This window comes from Phragmites australis, chromosome 5 (genome assembly GCF_958298935.1).
Source record: "Phragmites australis chromosome 5, lpPhrAust1.1, whole genome shotgun sequence".
Classification (NCBI taxonomy): Eukaryota; Viridiplantae; Streptophyta; class Magnoliopsida; order Poales; family Poaceae; genus Phragmites; species Phragmites australis.
In genome coordinates this window covers 1,172,610-1,193,958 of record NC_084925.1, presented here as the reverse complement: position 1 = coordinate 1,193,958, position 21,349 = coordinate 1,172,610, and the positions used below count along the sequence as shown (strand labels likewise).

The 21,349-nt window shown below is 44.5% G+C and overlaps 1 protein-coding gene across 1 annotated transcript; it reads right to left on the bottom strand.

Annotated features, from left to right (window-relative positions):
* Positions 1-205: 205 nt before the first annotated feature.
* On the bottom strand, positions 206-8,544 carry LOC133917292 (terpene synthase 2, chloroplastic-like). Its single transcript, XM_062361203.1, is given in 9 exon segments — positions 206-720; positions 849-1,103; positions 1,343-1,373; positions 6,682-6,792; positions 6,978-7,196; positions 7,375-7,750; positions 7,901-7,998; positions 8,000-8,130; positions 8,381-8,544. Coding segments are annotated over 9 exon segments (1,635 nt in total). The 5' UTR covers positions 8,519-8,544; the 3' UTR covers positions 206-444.
* Between the last annotated feature and the right edge of the window lie 12,805 nt (positions 8,545-21,349).

Sequence of the window (21,349 nt, the reverse complement as noted above, 5' to 3'; positions counted from 1 at the left end):
ACCATGAAAGATTTGAAGCGTGTAAACCTCTCGGGCCGTTGGCTGCGCGTTCATATAAGCATGGAAGAGCCCCACGCGTGGCTGTTACAGATAATATGAGGCTGGTAGAGATTGATTCGGTTTCTGCTCCGCTCCTAAAAATCTCACTCATCCCTGTGTTACGCTCCGCTCCCTGTGTGGGCCCACATCACACGCTTTGGTGCCGTTGCTCCCGCGTGCTGCCACTCACTGCTGCGTGTGCTCCCGCACTCCCGTGTGGGCCCACTTCCCCATACGCTACCGCGTTACTACCTACGAAGTATGTGTATCGAACTAGTTAAAGATAAAAGTTATACAGTTTGAACAATACACGATTACATTTGGCTATACCGAATCAATCTCTGTACCAAGACTCAAACACGTTTACAACTCAATCGCTAACAACATCAACCGAAGAGTAGCGTTTCAAAGCAGCAACATCCTCGTGTAGTCCTCGAGGACAAGGAGCCGCTGCTGCTTGTCGTACGTGTACATGACGCTGACCATCCTGGCGGCGTTCAAAGAGGCCCGCGTGAAGCTGCAGGAGAAGGTCCTCCTGGAGAAGCAATCCCTGTTGAGCTCCTCCCACTCCCTCGCGATCAAGCTATGCATGTGTTCTTCCGCGTCCATGGGCGCGCAACTAGGGTTCTCCATCAAGAAGAAGTCCCTGTATGATCCATCCAATCCTTCCTGCGCCTCGTCCTGCAGAATGCATGGACAAAAAATTTAAGATATGTCTTCTCCTCTATCGGAAAGATTCTCCTTCAATTCGTATATATTCTAAAAAAAGTTAATATGGAATTGGTGAAGAAAATGCTTGTACTGCTGACCTTGGCACTGCCCATGTCATCCCAAAGTCTCAGGATTTTGGCCGGGCAGGAGATGGCGGGAGGGATGTGGTCGGTGAGTTTTGCAGCAGCATCACTTTCTGCGTCATCAGGCCCTAGCAGGAAGAAAATGTGTGCAAATACAAGTGGCACTCCTGAAGTGACAACACCATTTTTCAGGTAGTCGTCTGCGGCAGGAGCCTGATCGGTTGCAAGCCATTTTGCCTCAACCATGAATCCATCGAACAGCACTGACCACTGCACGAAATGGTGGAGTTAATTTCTCGCGTTAATAATTAGTTGTATATCGTTTGTAAATGCAAATAGTTTTTGTTGTGAATAGGACAGTAAAATCTTAAATTTTTAACCGACGCAGTTGTAAAGTTCAGTAATTGGACATCATAGCTGCAGCTCCAACTTTTTAATTGATCGATTGTCTAGACAGATCAAATTGAAGAAAAAAATTAAGGAAACAAAAGAGTCGATCGGTAACATACAGCTCTCTTTAGATGATTGATAGGGTTCAATCTGTTGGATTGTGATCCGAATTTTTGTTAGGTCAGACAAGGGACGCATTCGGTCCATATTCCGGAACAGTCCGTATTAGACTAGAGTCGTATGTGTTCACCCCTATAAATATATTTTGTAAGCTGCAAGGAGAGTCAAGACGCTCATTGTAATCCCCTGTATTATACACATCCTTGATATAGTGAAGATCGCCGATTGGCGCCCGTGGTTTTTTCTCGAAAGGGTTTTCCACGTAAAAATCGTGTCTCGTGTTTGATCCTATCGTGTTTTATTTCTAACAAGTGGTACCAGAGCCGGATCAAACACACGAGCACAAGAAAAAATAGATCGGTTTTGTTCTTCACCGAATCGATTCGCCGCACCTCTTCGTCTGGTTCGTCGCCGTCTCTCTAGATTCGTCGAATTCGCGACCCTCTCGGCCAAATCCAGCAGCCGTCGTCGTCGTCGTCCGTTTTTCCTGCCTTCACACAATTCGACGTCGCGCAACCGGACGCCATCTGTTGATCGCTGTCCAAGACATCGACGACATCCAAGATCAGTACACGTCGACTGCGCCGATCCACACGTCGCCTGGTTTCCTCATCAGAACCATCCTCACGGAGTTCAAAACGTGAGTTACTGAACTCTCACGTGAAAAAGGAAAAGCGGATCAAGTCCCGAGGACTAGTTGTACTGGCTGCTCTCACGTGAAGAAAAAGGTGTGTGTTGTTCCGTTGCCTGTGGAGGAGAAAAGCAAAACTACACATCAATTCCCAAGGAGATTCTCTTTCCAATTGGTTCCTGCTTCGTGCACACCAGAATTTCTACCAGGAGATTGGTTTTGGCTTCATTGCTAAGCATACACGAAGCGTACCAGGACTTCTTCAGTTTATTGCTTGCTACACACAGGCTGTACCAGAAGCGCTGCAGATTATTTTGTGCTGATTATTCTTCACCATGGCTTCTATAAAATATGATATTCCGCTGCTAGATCATGATACAAGATTTTCTCTATGGCAAGTAAAGATGCGAGCTATTCTTGCGCACACTGATCTGGATGATGCGCTTGATAATTTTGGAAACAAAGATCAAAAGTCTTGATCCGATGAAGAAAAGAGAAAGGATCGTAAGGCTTTGTCACAAATTCATCTTCATTTATCAAACAATATTTTGCAGGAGGTTTTGCAGGAGAAAACTGCTGCTGCTTTATGGCTAAAGCTGGAATCGATCTGCATGTCTAAGGATCTGACCAGTAAAATGCATCTGAAGATGAAGTTGTTCACGCACAAATTACAGGAGGGTGGTTCTGTGTTGAATCATCTTTCGGTCTTTAAGGAGATCGTTGCTGACCTACAGTCTATGGAGGTAAAATATGATGATGAGGATTTGAGTCTTATTCTTTTGTGCTCATTACCTACTTCTTTTGCAAACTTTAGAGATACCATATTATACAGTCATGATACACTAACTTTGAAAGAAGTTTATGAGGCCTTGCATGCCAAGGAAAAGATGAAACAGATGGTGTCTACTGATGGCTCTACTTCCAATGGAGAAGGTCTGATTGTGCGTGGCAGGACAAAGGAGAAGAATTCGCATAATAGCCAAAGAGATAAAAGTTCGAACGGTTACAGGGGTTGTTCAAAGTCCAGAGGAAAAGAAAAATTCTGCAGGTATTGCAAGAAAAATAATCATGACATATCTGAATGTTACAAGTTGAAGAATAAAGAAAAGAGAAAAGGTAAATCTAATGAAGAAGGTAAAGCATCTGTTGCTGCTTCCGATAATAGTTCTGATGGAGAGACTCTCGTTGCTTTTGCTGGATGTGCTAGTAGTGGTGATGAATGGATTATTGACTCTGCTGCGTCTTTTCATATATGCATACATAGAGATTGGTTCACCACTTATAATTCTGTTCAAAATGCTGGTTCTGTTAGGATGGGTGATGACAACCCATGTCCAATTGTTGAAATTGGATCAATTATGATAAAGATGCATGATGGCATTGTTAGAACCTTGACAGATGTGAGGCATGTTCCAGGTATGAAAAGGAACCTTGTTTCTTTGAGTACTCTTGATAATAAAGGGTATGATTGGTCAGGTGGAGATGGTATTTTGAAGGTGAAAAAATATTCTCTTATTGTAATGAAAGGTGATTTGAAATCTGCCAATTTATATCATCTCCGAGGCACTACAATCACAGATGATGCCGCTGTAAGTTCACATTCATTATCAGATTCTGATGCTACTAATCTTTGGCATATGCGTCTTAGGCATATGAGTGAATTTGGTTTGGCAGAATTGAGCAAGAGAGGTCTTCTTGATGGACATAGTATTGGCAAGCTGAAATTTTGTGAGCATTGTATTTTTGGCAAGCATAAGAGGGTGAAATTCAACACTTTAGTTCATACAACAGAAGGTATTCTTGATTATGTGCATTCTGATTTATGGGGACCATCTCGTAGGTCTTCACTAGGTGGTTCTCGTTATATGTTAACTATTATTGATGATTACTCGAGAAGAGTTTGGCCTTATTTCTTCAAGCATAAATCAGAAGCATTTAAAGCATTTAAAGAGTGGAATGTTATGGTTGAAAGGCAAACTGAAAAGAAGGTAAAGAAGCTTCGCACTGATAATGAGATGGAATTCTGTTCTGATGAGTTTGATTCATATTGTAAGTCTGAAGGTATTGTGAGACACTACACTGTTCCTGGTACTCCACAACAAAACGGTGTAGCTGAGCGTATGAACAGAACTATCATCTCGAGGGCCCGTTGCATGTTGTCTAATGCAGGTATGCATAGACGTTTTTGGGCTGAAGCCGCTTCCACTGCTTGCTATCTTATTAATCGATCACCCAACATTGCTATTGATAAGAAAACTCCAATTGAGGTATGGTCTGGTTCTCCAGCTAATTATTCAGAATTGAGAGTTTTTGGTTGTCCTGCTTATGCTCATGTTGATAATGGTAAATTGGAGCCTAGAGCTGTTAAATGCATCTTTCTGGGTTATAAATCTGGTGTTAAAGGTTATAAATTGTGGAATCCTGCAACACAAAAGGTGGTGATTAGCAGGAATGTTATCTTTAATGAATCTGCTATGTTGCCAAATGCTCCTGTTCAGAGTCAGCAGAGTTCTAACGTGCAGGTGGAGCATTTTATTAATGCAGAAAGTACACCAGATACCGTTGTCCAAGATACACCTATTGCTGAAAATTTATTTATTCATCATGATGCATCTAGTGCTCCACCTCCTTCATCCATTGTGCAGCCTACACAACATTCTATTGCAGTTGATAGGCCTAGAAGGCAAATTAATCCACCTAAGAGGTTAATTGAGGAGTGTAATATTGCTGCTTATGCTCTGAGTTGTGCAGAAGAAGTTAAAGGTAATGCAGAACCTTCTAATTACAATGAGGCTATTACTTCTGCTGATTGCAATAATTGGATGACTGCAATGCAAGATGAGATGGAGTCACTTGAAAAGAATGGTACTTGGGATTTAGTCAAATTGCCAAAAGAGAAGAAGCCTGTTCGTTGCAAATGGATTTTCAAAAGAAAGGAGGGTATTTCTCCTAATGAAGCAGCAAGGTATAAAGCAAGATTGGTTGCTAAAGGCTATAGCCAGATTCCAGGTATTGATTATAATGACGTCTTCTCCTCTGTTGTGAAGCATAGTTCTATTCGCACTTTACTCAGTATTGTTGCTATGCGTGATTATGAACTTGAGCAATTAGATGTTAAAACTGCATTCTTACATGGGGAGTTAGATGAAGATATTTATATGGATCAACCTGAAGGTTTTGTTATTCCTGGAAAAGAAGACTTTGTCTGTAAATTAAAGAAATCTCTTTATGGTTTGAAGCAGTCTCCTAGACAGTGGTACAAGAGGTTTGACTCATTTATGCTCTCTAATGGTTTTAAGCGTTCTAATTATGATAGCTGTGTCTATTTGAAGACTGTTAATAGTTCAGCTATTTATTTGCTTCTCTATGTCGATGATATGTTGATTGCTGCAAAGGATAAATCAGAAATAGCCAAATTGAAATCACAGTTGAGTAATGAATTTGAGATGAAGGATTTAGGTGCAGCAAAGAAAATTCTTGGCATGGAGATCATTAGAGACAGGAAAGCTGGCAAGTTATATCTTAGTCAGCAAGGTTATATTGAGAAGGTCCTTCGTCGTTTTAATATGCATGATGCAAAACCAGTGAGTACTCCATTAGCTACTCATTTCAAATTATCTTCAGCTTTATGTCCTGAGTCAGAGTATGATATTGAGTACATGTCTAGAGTTCCATATTCTAGTGCAGTTGGTTCACTTATGTATGCCATGGTCTGCTCTCGTCCTGATTTATCTCATGCACTGAGTGTTGTTAGTAGATTCGTGGCTAATCCTGGCAAAGAGCATTGGAAAGCTGTTCAGTGGATTTTCAGATATCTACGTGGTAGTTCTAATGCTTATTTGCAGTTTGGAAAATCTGGAGATGGACTTGTTGGTTATGTTGACTCAGATTATGCTGGTGATTTGGATAAGAGGAGATCTCTCACAGGTTATGTTTTCACCGTTGGTGGTTGTGCTGTTAGTTGGAAAGCATGTTTGCAGGCTACTGTTGCTTTATCAACTACTGAAGCTGAATATATGGCTATTTCTGAAGCATGCAAAGAAGCTGTTTGGCTAAGAGGTTTGTACACTGAGCTTTGTGGAGATAATTCTTGCATTAATATATTCTGTGATAGTCAGAGTGCTATTTGCCTTACAAAGGATCAGATGTTTCATGAAAGAACAAAGCACATTGATGTGAGGTATCATTATATTCGAGATGTCATTGCTCAAGGTGATATTAAAATATGCAAGGTAAGCACTCATGATAATCCTGCTGATATGATGACAAAGCCAGTTCCTGCTACTAAATTTGAGCTATGCTCAAGTTTAGTTGGTGTTACAGTTTGAGTTCTAGAGACTTTTGGCGTCGGTGATATTTATTATTGAAGGGAGTTTATTGATGATTCTTTATTTGCTACAAGATGGAATTCGTCTCAAGGTGGAGTTTGTTGGATTGTGATCCGAATTCTTGTTGGGCCAGACAAGGGACGCCTTCGGCCCATATTCCGGAACAGTCCGTATTAGACTAGAGTCGTATGTGTCCACCCCTATAAATATATCTTGTAAGCTGCAAGGAGAGCCAAAACGCTCATTGTAATCCCCTGCATTATACACATCCTTGATATAGTGAAGATCGCCGATTGGCGCCCGTGGTTTTTTCCCGAAAGGGTTTTCCACGTAAAAATCGTGTCTCGTGTTTGATCCTGTCGTGTTTTATTTCTAACACAATCCATGCTCCTTTTCAACCATATCTGCGATCTCATTTGTAACGGTGTAAAGAGCCTTGTAGCATGATCTCATGCAACTGGGGAGTGAATCAGCAGCTGCAGTATCCCACCTGTAAATTGCATTTTGTGAAATAATGTCATCATATGAAACAATTATTAACATCTATATCTAAATCAAGTATTTGAATTTGACAGCAATTACTAATGTTGAAATCGACAAAGTATCTGAATTTGACAACTACTATGTATCCTTTATAATAGAATGCGTGACACTGTTACTTCTAATTAAGCTTACATTTTGATTGCCTCGGTGAAGAGGGAGAGCTCCTCTTGTGTGCCGACAAGATCAAAGATGTCATCCACAACATAGATAAACGAGATTATCTTTGTGATCTCAACCCTGTATCTGGAGAAGGAAGGTCCCTGGAGGATTGTCATGGACGACATGTACCATTTCAGCACCTGGTCCCGGGCCACCGGTATTTCTTGAGCCAATCCTAGGTCCATCCACCATCTGCGTCACATGAATTAAACCTCTCACAATTAGAATTCATACACACGGTAAATCACTACTCACTCTTACTTAAATGAATTACTGAAGAAATATAATCCTCATGTCAATCTATATTGTACAAGACCATACATGCCATTAACGAATAACGAGCAAGGAGCACATACACTAATTTATGTACCTTTTAATCTCTTGCATTTCTTTCTGATGCAGCAGTTTATTGAGCTGGAACTCTGCAACTGCTAGCTCCTCCATTGCAGTGTTCCTGGTGGGCAGGCTCTGCAGGTAGCTGAGGTGGTGCCTGGCCTTGTACTGCATCAGGCTCAGGTGGTAGGGGTGGTCCAGGGACTGCCTCACATACCTTGCAAGGCCTGGCTCCAGGTACCTGATTGCAGATGCAAGGTGCTTGCTTGAGAACTCCTTTGCTTTGTCGAGTAATGTTTCTTCTCCCATGTTCAAGTGTGACAGGTCATGCAAGCTCAGGAGCCCCCTGATGTCCTTGCTGAGATCAAGCCTGAACTCGCCGGCGCCGTCAGTGAACTTCCGAAGAATGTCATCTGCCACATCGATTCAGGGATCATAAAAACATTTAATTAAACTTTGGCCTTCGATATCTTTTTTCTATTTTGAAAACGATGTGATTATTTACATTGTCGTGTCGAAAATAGTTTCATATGAGCAATAATTCTCTATATTTAGCTACTGACCTGCTGAAACATCATGGCCGGCCTCTCTCATGAGCCTGAATGCAAGGGTTGGATCGAAGAGATCATCGCTGTGGACGAGATCCATGCACGCGTCCATGCATGGCGATCTCGTTCTCTTCCTCGAAGTAGTGGTCGATGCAGAGGCGCTTGAGGTTGTCCACGGTGGCCAGCATCTCCCGGCCGCTCTTCCGATGTGGATGAAGAATCTTTTGTACGTTCGTCAGGCCCTCCTGGTGTGTCAAATGGCGATCGAGTGAGCACATATGTTTCAAAGATGAAACTTTTGGACGAACTGTGTGTATCATATATGCCAACCTACTACTCTTAATCAAATCATATCAAGAAAATCACAGTAAGGTTAGTGTTACACACGGTTCATCGAGAAACAAAAACGAAAAAGATTGTATCCATCTTGCATGCTATATATCATGCATGCCGCATGCAGTTACTGTAAGCTCTCTGATAAGCTACCATACGTACGTGGAGGTCAAATTCACTGGGCGAAGAGCGGATGGGGCCGCCACGGAGGCCTTGTCGGCCGTTTTCGGCTGCCGACGAAGCTGAAAGGAGAAGAGGCGCCACGGAGAAGGAGAAGATGCGTGCAGGTGCAGCAGCCATTGCTATATATATATTGGCTCTGAATCAGAAATTAAGCAAGGCGATTTGCTATGTACGTATGATTATTGCTTGTGATTGTGTATCGAGGTGCATGAACTCCCTCCAATTTATAGGGAGGAGACAGGAGGAGGAGTAGGGGTCGTTCATCTCCTTTCTGCTAGCAGCCGTTCACGGGTATACCCCTGGACGAGCTAAAAACTAGCAAGTATGAGTATGGAAGAACACTACCCGTATTCGTCACATATCATTGACATTCCTGTCTTAGCTACTGTGTGAGTTAGCACCGTGTTGTTGTCGCATGCCGAAGCTATTAAGCTGTTTTGAAAAACAGGCATTTTGGAACAAGTGAATTTTTTTGGAAACTGCAATTCCAGGCCTTCCAAACGAGGCCGAATTATATTAAATCGGTCAAATTTATTGCCCATGACAGGGTTGCTTATAGAAGATTTTTACAATACATCTAAATAAGTGTATGCTGTTTATTTTCTTTATCCGGTGGTCTAGATTGCTCTAATGATACTTTATCGTCTATCAGTATTATGGGTATTATTAAGGAGTATCATAGGTATCATAAGGGTAAAATTAGAAATAAAAAACTATAGCAAACTTGTAAATTATATGTTTAACTAGGGAAGGTCAAAATGTTAGTTTATTCTTCAGATAAGTTTTCACTCGTTCTGTTCATTTTATTTATTATGGTTTCCACACTTCGTCGGTCGGTTGATGATGGGTAGCGGTGATCCGAAGTTCAATCAGTCAATGACGTAATTGTCCCAAAGATATTAAAATAATTACAATAATACTTACTCAAATAGACGATTAGATCACATCCTGTGCTCTTTCAAACGTGACAGCCCTTTGTGTGTGTGCGTGTGATCGATTGCGACAACAGTTGGTCCCCAAACCCTGCGTGGGAAACCCCTAGACAAGCTCGTGGCACAAAATACTGGACTCACTGTGTGCCCTAGCTATAACATGATGAGAAAGAAATGGAACGAACGAGCCGAGCCAGTCGTTTGAATTCTGCAAGATTTTTTTACCCAGCACACAATTCCTCCGTTCCCAACTGTACACAAGATCTTGGCCATGCATATTGCATGCTTACACACGTACTGGTGGTCAAGTCAGTCACTTGTGCATGTCATTGTAGAGAGCAGCTTTAGGTCGGCAGGGTATAAGCGCCAAATCAGGAGTCGTCCTGTACATATGAACTCTGTATGTCCTGATGTAAACCCAAGCAAATCAAAAGGTAATAGTTCTTTTTTTCTCGTCCACTGCACCCAATTTCGGCCACAGGTGACGGCCTGGCTTCTCACAAGCTGGGTTAGGGACCATGGCAACCGAAAATCATGTTTCGCGTATGACCATTGGCTTTTAAGTCGTGGACCACTGTAGTGTGGGTTCATGTAATTTTTTCTCAAAACTTATCTCATTAACTTTTGAGCAAAACTTTTGTCGTGCAATTTTTTTCTCAAAACTCTTTTGAGTTAAAATTTTCTCGTGCAAACTTTTTCAAAAACAAAAAAAATACGTGAGAGATTTTTTTTTTCAGACGTGCTAAATAGCAGGACTCATGGCCACTGGTATCTGTTAGGGACCTGTGTATATTGGAGTGGGCTACCACATGGGCCGTTGGCCGCGGCGAGTCCGAGCTGGCCTGTCTGGATGTGGAGTACAAGAAGGAACGGCATCAGACGGGAAGCCATTGTAGAAGAAAATACACAACCGAATCTCTCTCTCCTACTACTGTTCATCTTCCTCTAGCTTTCACCTCCGGTTATCCCTTGATGTACCTCTAATCCTCTTCAATTCCTCTGCTTTTGTTGCATTCCTGAATTCTGTTTATATCAATTTTTATTGGTTCTTATCATTTCACTTCTTAGTGTGCTTGTTAATGGTGGTGCTGTGATCTGGTTGCTAACAAATTGGTAATCAGAGCCATTCGAATGGTAATCAGAGCTATTCGAATCTCTGTAGTTTTTGGAATGGAGATGATGTGGGAGACACACAGGAGTAGCAGGTTTGATATGAGGTTGGAGCACTGCATGAGTGATGATTACAAGAGTGGTGCCCACAACTTGTTCGATGAAATGAATTGATGATGATTACCGGATAATAACCATATCCGAACACCCTAGCATTTATCGTAATTCTCGGGGCATATTTCTATCTCTGGGGAGAGGATCCCTAGATGTAAGGGTGGCGGCAGGGAGGGTCGGGTCAAGGCCCCACGAGTTTCAGACCCGACTGGGGCGGGTTCGAGTGAAGAATTCACCCCGTGGGGCAATCGGGTCGGGCCCTCGACCCAAATCGGGTTCGGGGCCGGGGCTGCATTTACTCCAGTGGGTGCCCTCACGGGCCTCGAAACAAGTCTAGCCCACAATCGCGCCACGACCCACGATCCACAACCCATCTCAACATTGGGGCTCCTGTGCAGCCAGCGGCTGCAAAATCGGAGCCGTGCCTTCGTTGTCTGCTCGTCCGCTCTGCCTCCCAGGCTCTCCATGCCTCCTCCACGTCGCCTCCGCCCCGCCTTGAAAGTGCATCTAGGTCCTCTAAGTGGGTTTTAGCTAATTGATGACAAAATGATTAAGGAACTAATGAGTTTATCGAAGCTATGAATATGTTTTAGTTCCATTGGTGAAATTATACGACGTTGGCGTTCCTCAAAAAGAAAAGAAAAGTAATTTGTAGTACTCAATAGGATTTAATTTAATTTAATTTTTAAAATTAAGTTTATGAAAGTCGTACTATCAAGAGGGATGCAATTAATAGTTTTGATAGCGTCTCAGTGCTCAAAGTGACCTCTTAGAACCAAAAGTTGAGAGACATATTCACCCACAAACACCGAGAAATAGGCTAAGTTGTTCTGAGTCCAGAGTCTCCGGTATACACCGGATACTTCGGTACCTGGTGTTTTTGATCGGAGTCTCCGAGTGAGACTCCACTAGAGAGTCTCGGTTTCGATTTATTTTTAAAGTGTCGGAGTCTCCGAGGTACACCGGATACTTCGGTATCTGGAGAGGACGGAGACTCCGGCAAGTCTCCAGAACTGTTTTCTGTGTGGAGTTTACGTGCCACCCGGAGTCTCCGGTGTATACCGGATACTCCGGGTTAATTCAACATAACTGTAACGGCTAGTTCTGACACTGTTCTGAGCTCGATTTTGAAGTGCCACCCGGAGTTTTCGGTATACACCGGATACTCCGGGTTAAGTCAATCAGAACAGTAATGGCTAGTTTTTGAGGGAGAGCTATAAATAATCTCTCACCTCTTTGCATTGAATGTTTTTGCTGTTGCTGCTGAGCTACTTCTTGACAAAGCCTCACAAAGCATTCAAGAGCCCCTCTAAACCTCTCTAGTGCTTAGATTATTGCAAGATTTGAGAGTTAGGGTTTGGAAGAGAGATTTAAGTTAGTGAACCAAAATCCAATCTTTGAGCATTGAGTTCGTCGTCAAGCTTTCATTTGTGATCTTTTTTTCTTGGAGCCTCGTGCTCCTAGACGGCAATGCGTCGCCCGTAGAGCACCCAAGGATTGTGGAGTACCACGGGAAGTTTGTAATCACCCATTGACTTGAGTAAGCACATCTAGCTTGATCTTTGTGGTCGCTAGGAAAGGATAAGGTTGAAAGAGACCTAGCTCTTTGTGAGCTCCTCAACGGATACGTAGGCATTTCTTAGTGAGGTGGCCAAACTTCAGGATAAATCATTTGTCTCCTTTACTTTCTTACAAGTTTTACTTGTTCTTGTTATTTTTGGGGATTTTCCCAAATCCTAGTTTGTGAGTGTTCTATTGTAGGGTGTTGTTGATAAGATCATTGTACATTTATTAGAACCTGTGGTAACACTTATACTCAAGTAGACTTGCTTAGATTTATTTCGATTTCGCACACCTGTATAGGCTGGATAATCCGGATAAGACCGAATACTCCAAACACCGGAGTATCCGGACTGGACCGAAGTATCCGGACTCTGTCTTAATCCTCTGCTGAGTTTTAAATTTCAGAAACGTCTATTCATCCCCCCTCTAGGCGACATCAAGTACATTCACGCCTCCCATCTCCAGGTCTCCTCCCACCTCTGCCCCACCCCAGCGGTCCCCCCTCATGGTGCCTCGCCAGATCCCACGCCCATGCGACGCGGCGACGACAGAGGCCGCCAGACCCCGTGCACGTGCGACACGCCAGCTCCGAAGGCTGCCAGATCCCGCACTTGTTCTACGCGCAAGCAGAGGAGGCTGTCGGATCCCACCCCCGTGCGACGCGGCAGCGGAAGAGGCCATCTCCCGATCTCGTGCCCTTGCTCGTCGGTGGAGGAGGACGCCGCCCAAGGCCGTGCAACGTGGCGGAGGACCCATGAGAGGTGCCGAGGTGAAACGCGATAGAGGAGCCGAAGGACCCTTGTGACGTCGTTGGGACTTGGGTTCCCCCGTCGGGTCTCGGGTACCTCGCCGAGGCTAGGGTCGGGGTGCTTTTGCACCCGATATCAATAGGAAGAAAGACTCCAAAGTATGTACGACACCCCATATATATACGGAGCCTGGGGACCCGCGGAAGGAGGACGGAAGAGGTAAAAAAAGAGCCAGTAGAAGTCGAAGAAGTCACTCAAACCTTTTGACAAGCCAGAAGACATCCAAAGCCAAGCAAGGAAGTCGCCGACTAGGTTTAGATCCATCTAGACCAGCCACATACTCCTTGTGGCTCAGATAAATACAAAACAAATATGACGTAGGGTTATTATTCTTAAGGAGGTCTGAACCTGTATAAAATCCTCGTGTGTTCTCCTGTGATTCATCTATTTAAAGCATCCCTTACCTTTTCAACAAGTTCGTTAGATCGGTGGTTCACAAATCATCGACAGCTGGTGTCATCCGCAGGAATCATGATAATAGGCTTGAAAATTCTACACGAAACATGCCGACGATCACGCCTACACCGAGGACTAGTTTTTCGGACGATGAGTTCTACGATAACTTCACCCCTCCCACCGACGAACCAACGATCCATCGGGTGAACTTCGATGAAGAACTTTTCGGTGACGATTCTAGCGATGAGGTAAGTCGCTTTTTGAATCAATGCGCCAAGGATCATGACATTGAGTTCGAACCACTCGGCTAACAAGACAACCGTGAATGCTCTATTCACCACAAGCCAGAACCTTCTCCCGTAATTTTTGACAACATGGATTGTCGAGACACCTATCCGAAGCAATCCGATGAAAAATCAATAATAGATCTGCCATCAAGCCAGTTATGCAAGCTGTCCACTCCCATCGGCCATATATCACTCCCCTTTACCTTCAGGAAGCATGTCAACTTCTAGACGGAAAAGTTTTTGTTCAACGTGGTCGACCTCGAGATGGCATACAACGCCATCTTGGGAAGACCTACTCTTGTCAAGTTCATGGCAGCCATGAATTACGCTTACTAATACGTGAAGATCCCAGGACCCGAATGGGTCATCACTATCCATTGTTGCCCTAAGGTAGGTCTCCGTTGTGACAAGCGGAGTCTTGGCATGGTATCTCAACACCAACCAAGTAAGTAACCTAAGAACTCAAGGATCAAGGTGAACAAGAAGCCTCAGTTGTAACCGCGACCACAACGCATCGAGATGCAAACCCAAAAACCCAAGGGTTAGGTTCCACGACTAGTTCAAAACCAATGTAACAAAGACTACGCTACCCCCGAATAATAAGGGTCACTAATCGTTGGTTTAATCTAGTCTGTGTCATTTAGGTTTAAGATTTTAAGTCTACAATAGGTCGTGGGTTGTCAATAAGCTCTGCAAGTCCGAAGCGTAAGTACTAAGAGTACCTTCATAATAATAAATACCATATTGCCTAGGAAGTCGATCGAATTCTTTTCCCGCATTACTTTTTCTTCCTGTGCATCCTCATGCCCGACAATGGGATAAGCCACTTCTCGGGTTCCTCATCCTAAACGCGCACCCGGAACGGTGAAAAGCTTTTCTCGATCCAAAGGCAATATGGGCTATTTTCTCTTTATTGTGTTTTCTATTTAGACTGCCTACCCGGAAAATTATTCCGGATAGGCAGTCGGGGGTTTAATAAGTACTATGTGCTGAAAACTGAAAATGACATATTATATACCCTCAGGAAGCAAATTCCAACGAGAAGGGAAGGATCATTACGTTGCAAACTCAGATTGTGAAAAGGCTCCTTATCACGTTCCATGAGTGACCAGGGGCTACGATGCCTCCAAGTCAAGCGAATATAATGCTGGTCATAATAAATGCTCCGACTAATGACTAACGCGTCTCGAACTAATCGAAGAAAGAAGTCAGTAAGGAGATCACGATATGTTATCGAATGCATCTAGCAAGAAGTATTCTTGTCAAATGTGAAAAGGTTTTAATTCCTACAAGTCTAACAAATCTACCAAGTTATTTATTACAGATTGCAGAGGAAAGTTTTAAGGCAAGATGACCTCAATGTCCTCAAAGAAAAAAGGACACAAGTGCTGATAAGATCAGCGCGGTACCATCAAGCTCTCTGGTGCTACCATGACCAAAACGTCCGCAAAAGATCCTTCAAACCTGGAGATCTGGTTCTACGACTCATACAGAGCTAGAAAAACAACAATAAGCTATCTCCAAAAAAGGAAGGTCCTTATTGGGTGGTCAAGTCTAACCGACCAGGGTCATATACGTTAGTTATAGAGATCAGTCAAGTCCTTAAAAATTCTTGGAATATTGACCAGCTCCAAAAAAATTATATTTTAGTACTAAGAGTAAGTTTATACTAGTAAATATTCATATTTCCCATACGATCGCTTGAATCTCTTTGTGTTCTTTTTTGTCTTCCCTAAACTAAATGTCTGTCACCCGTGAGATGGGTACACTGATGGTAAACTACAATCTGAGTACCTTGACCTATCGTGCTCATCTGGATAAGCCTGGACAAGGTCACATGGGAATTAACTTCAAGAAATAAGAGTTTCTATGATTAGAGGGGAAGTATCAGTGTTCAATTTTTTTTTACCCCGGTCGGCAAATTTATAATGGCTGGTTGGCAATTTTTATTCTATTATCTTTGAGTGCATATCTGAGTTTTCTTCTCAGATAACTAGTCAGGCATGGATGAAAACAATATACCAAGAGCTAACAATAACATATTGTGCGTGTGCCAAAGTGACTTTCTTTGCATGGAGATAATGTTCTAAGTTACGAACTCGCAAGATGTGACAAAGGTTCCTTATTGCGTCCTCGAGTGCCTAGGGGCTACGACATCTCCCACTCACGTCGAACTTAGGGCTGATCGGATTAAGCACCCCGATTAATAACAAAGTCACCCTAACCTAGCTGGAGGAGGAAATGAGTAGAACTAAGCATGTTAAGTTGTCGGTATATCCTCAGTATCGAGTTCTCAAGAAGTCCCACAATTTTCATTTATATTCTTTTTTGTTTTTTACTAATGAAAAGAATAAGTTTCTATTTTCAAGCACATGATACAAAAGAAAGCCTAAGCGGACTCAACGATTCTTCAACTAGCCACCGTTGCGGTTCCGAGTCAAACTCAGAGCTATGATCTTCTATGCTAGGGTCCTACCACATTTTCTATTTGGGATCTCTTTCGACGCATCCGGGGGTGGGGGCTGTTGGTACAAAATAGCAGGAGAGCTGGCGTAGTACACCGACAAAGATGCTCAATTTCCAATCGTTGTCTTGATTTTTTGCCAGAAAAGGAGGAAATAATCTCTTCACTGCCACGCAAAACTTCTGCTGCGACGGTTCAACTTCCGAGCCTAGACAGTGATGAGTCTTATCCCCCCTACACTTCTGCAAGGTCGGTGTCGGTGAATTAGGAACTAGGGGTCCCCGAATCCCGAGGCCTGGCCAGCAATCCGCCACGTGGCGCCCTCCCGCGGGGATCATCTCCGCGAGGTAAAAAAGACTAAGTCCCGGGAGAGGGCGCTCGGGGGCCACGATCAGTGGCCCTCGGGTACCCAGGTTCCCCGATGATCTGCGAAGACCAAGTAACCAGGAAGAGAGTGCTCGGGGTCATGAACAGTGGCCCCCGAGCACCCAAATCCCCCGATGATCAGAAAAGACGAGTACCAGGAAGGATATGCTCGGGGCTGCGAGTAGTGGCCCCCGAGCACCCGAGTACCCCGAGGACCCAAGGAAGGTAGTTCCGGGAAAGAGTGCTCAGGGCTACGAACAGTGGCCCCCGAGTACTCAGTTCCCCGAGGACCCGAACAGTCGATTCCGGAAGAGAGTGCTCGGGGAGGTGAACAGTGACCCCCGAGCACTCGGTTCCCCGAGGACCAAGAGAGGACGTTTTTCGGGAGAGAGTGCTCAGGAGGTGAACAGTGACCTCCAAGCACCCGGTTCTCCAATGGCCCAAGAAGCCCTTCGTCAGTGACCCCCACCAGGGTCCAGCGATTAGGTGTCAGCCAGTGAAAGGTCCGATGCCACATTTAAGAGCGTGCGTGGCCTGTCACCTCCAACTGCTCCCGTCACGCTCGGTGTCAGTCCCTGCCATATTCTGGCAGAAGGGCGTGGGGACATTTAATACACGGGTCCCATCCCGCGTCATCTGGCGCGCCTCGAGATAGCGTCGCGAGGCCTGAGGCGTTCCGTCTGCCGCCCTGCTGTGGCAGGTGGACAAGACCGGGCGGGCACGCCGGGACATTATGCGGCTGCCTGGTGGGCTCTCTCCACGGCGTTCGTTACCAGCGCCATCATGACGACCGGAGACAGGGCGCGAGGCGTGTTTTCAACCCCCCCGTCACTTCGCGCAGAGTCCATGATGACTGCCTTTTCCATTTATGGTGCCTCGGAACTCGTGCCCTCCCTTTCGGGGCACGCCACCGTCGGCGAGTATTTAAGGAGCCGGCGGGCGCGAAGGCAAAAAAAAAGAGAGGAGAAGGCAAGAAGAAAAAGAAAAAGGGAGAGAAAGGAGGTCAGGCTGAGGCAGATTGAGTCTGAGTTGATACAGAGGAACGCCCGAACTCTTAGGCGCTTGCTCAGAGACCGAAGAACACCTTCGTACGAGCGTAGAAGCTGAGACCACCGAAGAACAAGGAGCCCGAAGCTCTAGGATAGATAAACACTCTTGTAATCAGCGCATTCCTGAGAAACATTCTCAGGGCATTCATAGCATCCACACAGGAGTAGGGTATTACACTCAGTGCGGCCCGAACCTGTCTAAAATCCCTCCAGTGCATTTACTGCATCCTACATTCGATCCTTCCATCCCACCTGCCATCGCATTTACACCCATTTATTCCTCCCGCAAACATATTCAGAATCATCCTCCCGGCCGAATCTCTAAAAAGGGGTCCCTCAAGATCCCTGCGATAGGAGTTCACCCTCCGACAATCGGGGTGGTATTTTCGGGCCAATCAGAAATCTAACTCAGACGGAACACCTTCTCGAGGACTCGTTTGAGAACTCGGGATTATTCAGAACCTCGAATAGTTGATTTGAAGAACCCAAAGAACCCGGTTAGACGTATCATCCTAATAAAAAACCCGAGTTTTACTCTATGCTGCAGTTGGACAAAATGCTTATCTTTGCTAGCTGAGTACTTGACCCATTGAAGCCTCATGTCATATACTAGTGGAGGGCTTGACGATGATTACTAGATAATTATCATATCCGGGCACCCTAGGTTTTTTATAATTCTCGGAGTATATCTGTATCTCCAGGGTGGGGATCTCTGGACGAAATTAAATTACCTATAGGAGCCTAGAATCTCGCGTAAATAGAGAAGTTTATCTCTAAGAACAGAAAGTAAGACTACAGAGGACGTATGACGCTCCTATATATATATGTAGCATGTGGACCCCACTGAGGAGGAGGGAGGAGGTCGAAAAAGAGCCAATAGAAGTCGCTCAAATCTTTTGACAAACCAGACGACACCCGAAGTCGAGCAAGGAAGTCACCGACTAGGTTTAGATCCATCTAGACTAGCCATATACCCCCTTATAACAGACTCAAATTAGTACAAGATAAACAAGATATAGAGTTATTATCCTCAAGGAGGTCTGAATCTGTATAAAAATATATATGTGTTCTCCTATGATGTATCCCCTACCTCTTTAATAAGTTCATTAGATTGACAATTCATAAATCGTCGACATGACCACCAGCAAATTCGAGTGTTGAAGGTCGTCTAATCACATCCTTAAGGTCACCCTTCACCGGGTTAGCTATCCTATTACTGAGAATGTGCTTCGTCAAGTTTTTGATCTATTTGGAGGTGGTGGAGGAAGTGTTTGTGTACAAGGGATTGGAATATGTGGAGGCTCGGGTTGTATTCCAATCGAAATATGATGCTGTTAAAGTTTTTAGGGAATTGCATAGCCGGAATATATACAATGGCTACTATCAGCTGGATATTCAGTTTGGGATACTCCAAGAGCCCCATGTCGCCATGAATTCGATCGACCCCGACACCACGGAGAGGTCATTGTCGACTCTCCTCCAAGCTTCCACTGCATTCACCATCGCCAAGGAGGCTATCACCGACCCCATCCTAGCTACTACAACGTCCCCAACCATTAACACCGCCACCACCGACGACGCGCCCACCAGCTGCTTGACGAAATGACCAAGTCTCGTTGTCGACACTCAAGCATCTGGAGTCGTTCTGGGCGCGCTTCCCAACAGCAACATCAACATGTACGTGTTCAGGAACATTGCTACATCAACCCCGGCTTCATCTGTAACCACCGCGGTGCTTGGAGTCGCCATGGTTCTTGAGGAGTCTGCGCCGCACAATGCAATCAACATTGCCATGTTCCAGAACAAGGATTCGCTTGGTGGCATCCGTGACATGGTCACCAACTCCTTTGACTCAGGAAGTGAGCTTGCTGTGCGTATTGCCTACTAGATAGATCCATATAAGGTATCATGAAACATCTGTGGTGAGAGCACGGTGGTTCTGTGGATACCGCCGTTGACGACTGTCGGGCAGCGAACATGGCCATCGCTTATGCAACTGAAAGTGATGGATGATGTTGTTGTCATGCGGCCAATGCCATGGCTGTTTTTTAGCATCTTTATGGGGGGTTCTGTGATTTGTTTCGGTTGGCTCTCGAAGCCCCCATGGCCACCCCCAGCTAGAGCCGCCGCACTAATTGCTGGAGCTGATCCATTATACATTCAGAGCAGCGGAGGCGTTGCAGCAATGTGTCTATGGCAGATTTATGCGCAATTGGATTCCGGATTTGGAATTGCAAGGGGGTTGTTACTTGAGCACATGATTATTTTAACTGAGCTTACTCCATGGCCACCACCCCAAGGCATGTTGATGGTGCAACAGTTATGTGCTAATTCTGTGCTGAAGCCATGGCCACCTCCTAGTAGTACAAATTCAGAATTTGGACTCCAATGGCCAAGGTGATGGCGACTCATTATATGCAGTTCAGATTGGAAATTGGGCTACTTCTCATATACATGAATATTGGAAGAAAGGAAATGAAGCTGCTACATGTGAATTGGTGTGTATTCTTAAACAAGAGTGGGTCACGTAGTGCAAGTTTTGCAGTATTACAATACACGAGCTTGTCAGTGCTTCAAGGAAGAATACAATGTGCAGAACCAATTTTCATTGTGCTTTTGTTGGTAGTGAGATGATACACCATGCTAGTGTGTTTCGGCTTCTACTCACAGAATTGGTTCTTCAAATGGAAAAGGTTGTGAATCAGAACCTTGATTACAAAGAAGGAAAGTGGCAAATTGATCATCAGCCAGGGCAAGTATTTAGCATAACTATGTGGCTTGCTTGCATTGGAAATTCAATGCTACCATAAATTATGCAGCCATTTACCGGAGCTGCTACTTCTGATGATCCTCAACATGATATTAGTGATCAATTCCTATTACACATGTTCAGTGGCTACAACTACCTGAGGAGAACTGGCAAGATGTTGACTGCTTGGAGATGACAATTTCTAGTGGCGGTAGAGATTGGTATTATGGGGAATTTTACTCTCGAGGTCTCATCATTGTGTTATCAATTGCAAGTGCATGTGCTGAGAAATCTTCCCATAAGGAAGTAGTGGAAACAGCTTGGAATTTGAGCAGCCTGGAAGTTATTGGGCAGCAGAATGAAGATTCTGACTTGGATTCTTCTTCTCTTTTTACTCATCATGAGCATAACGCCATTTTGTTGCTATGTACTTCAATTGAGTTGTCTCAGAATCTGCTCAAATACTTTACGGCTTCAGCCATGAAGAACATGCTTGTTGAGCCGAGGAAGGTTGTGCTAGCCAGGATGATACAGATATATTAGGATTCAGGTGATGAAATGCTTAGCCTCTACATGTTATCATCGGTTCATTGGTCCAAGTACACTGTTATCAATTGCGTTGCACTGCAAATACTATGAGTGGGATTGCAAGTTATGATAATTTAAAGCTATTGGGGGTCGCTATTAGGGACCCCCGATGGCCCTAGCTCCGCTGGCGTTAGCTCATGGGCCCCAGACCCGTGAAGCCTCTGGAGCCCCTAGGCTCTAGAGTTACCTCGGGGCCTGTGGCCTCCAGAGCTGGCCACCCTCGAAGCATGTGGGGATACGGAGTCATCAAGCCTTTATAAAGATCAGCCAGAGGGAGTCCATCGATCATCTTTTGCCTGCTACAAAGTGACCAGCATTAAGTGTCGGTCACCTCGGCAACCAATCTGACACACGAGACAGGATCCGCGCCGCATTCAGCAACCGACCAAGTTCACCGCCACCTGATGTCCCTACACCGACACATGGTAGATAATATCTTCTAGGCAAAGTTAACAACACTTTATCTAGGCCCAAGCTATGTAATGTGGCCGATCCTATGTCCTTGCTACATAGTAATAACT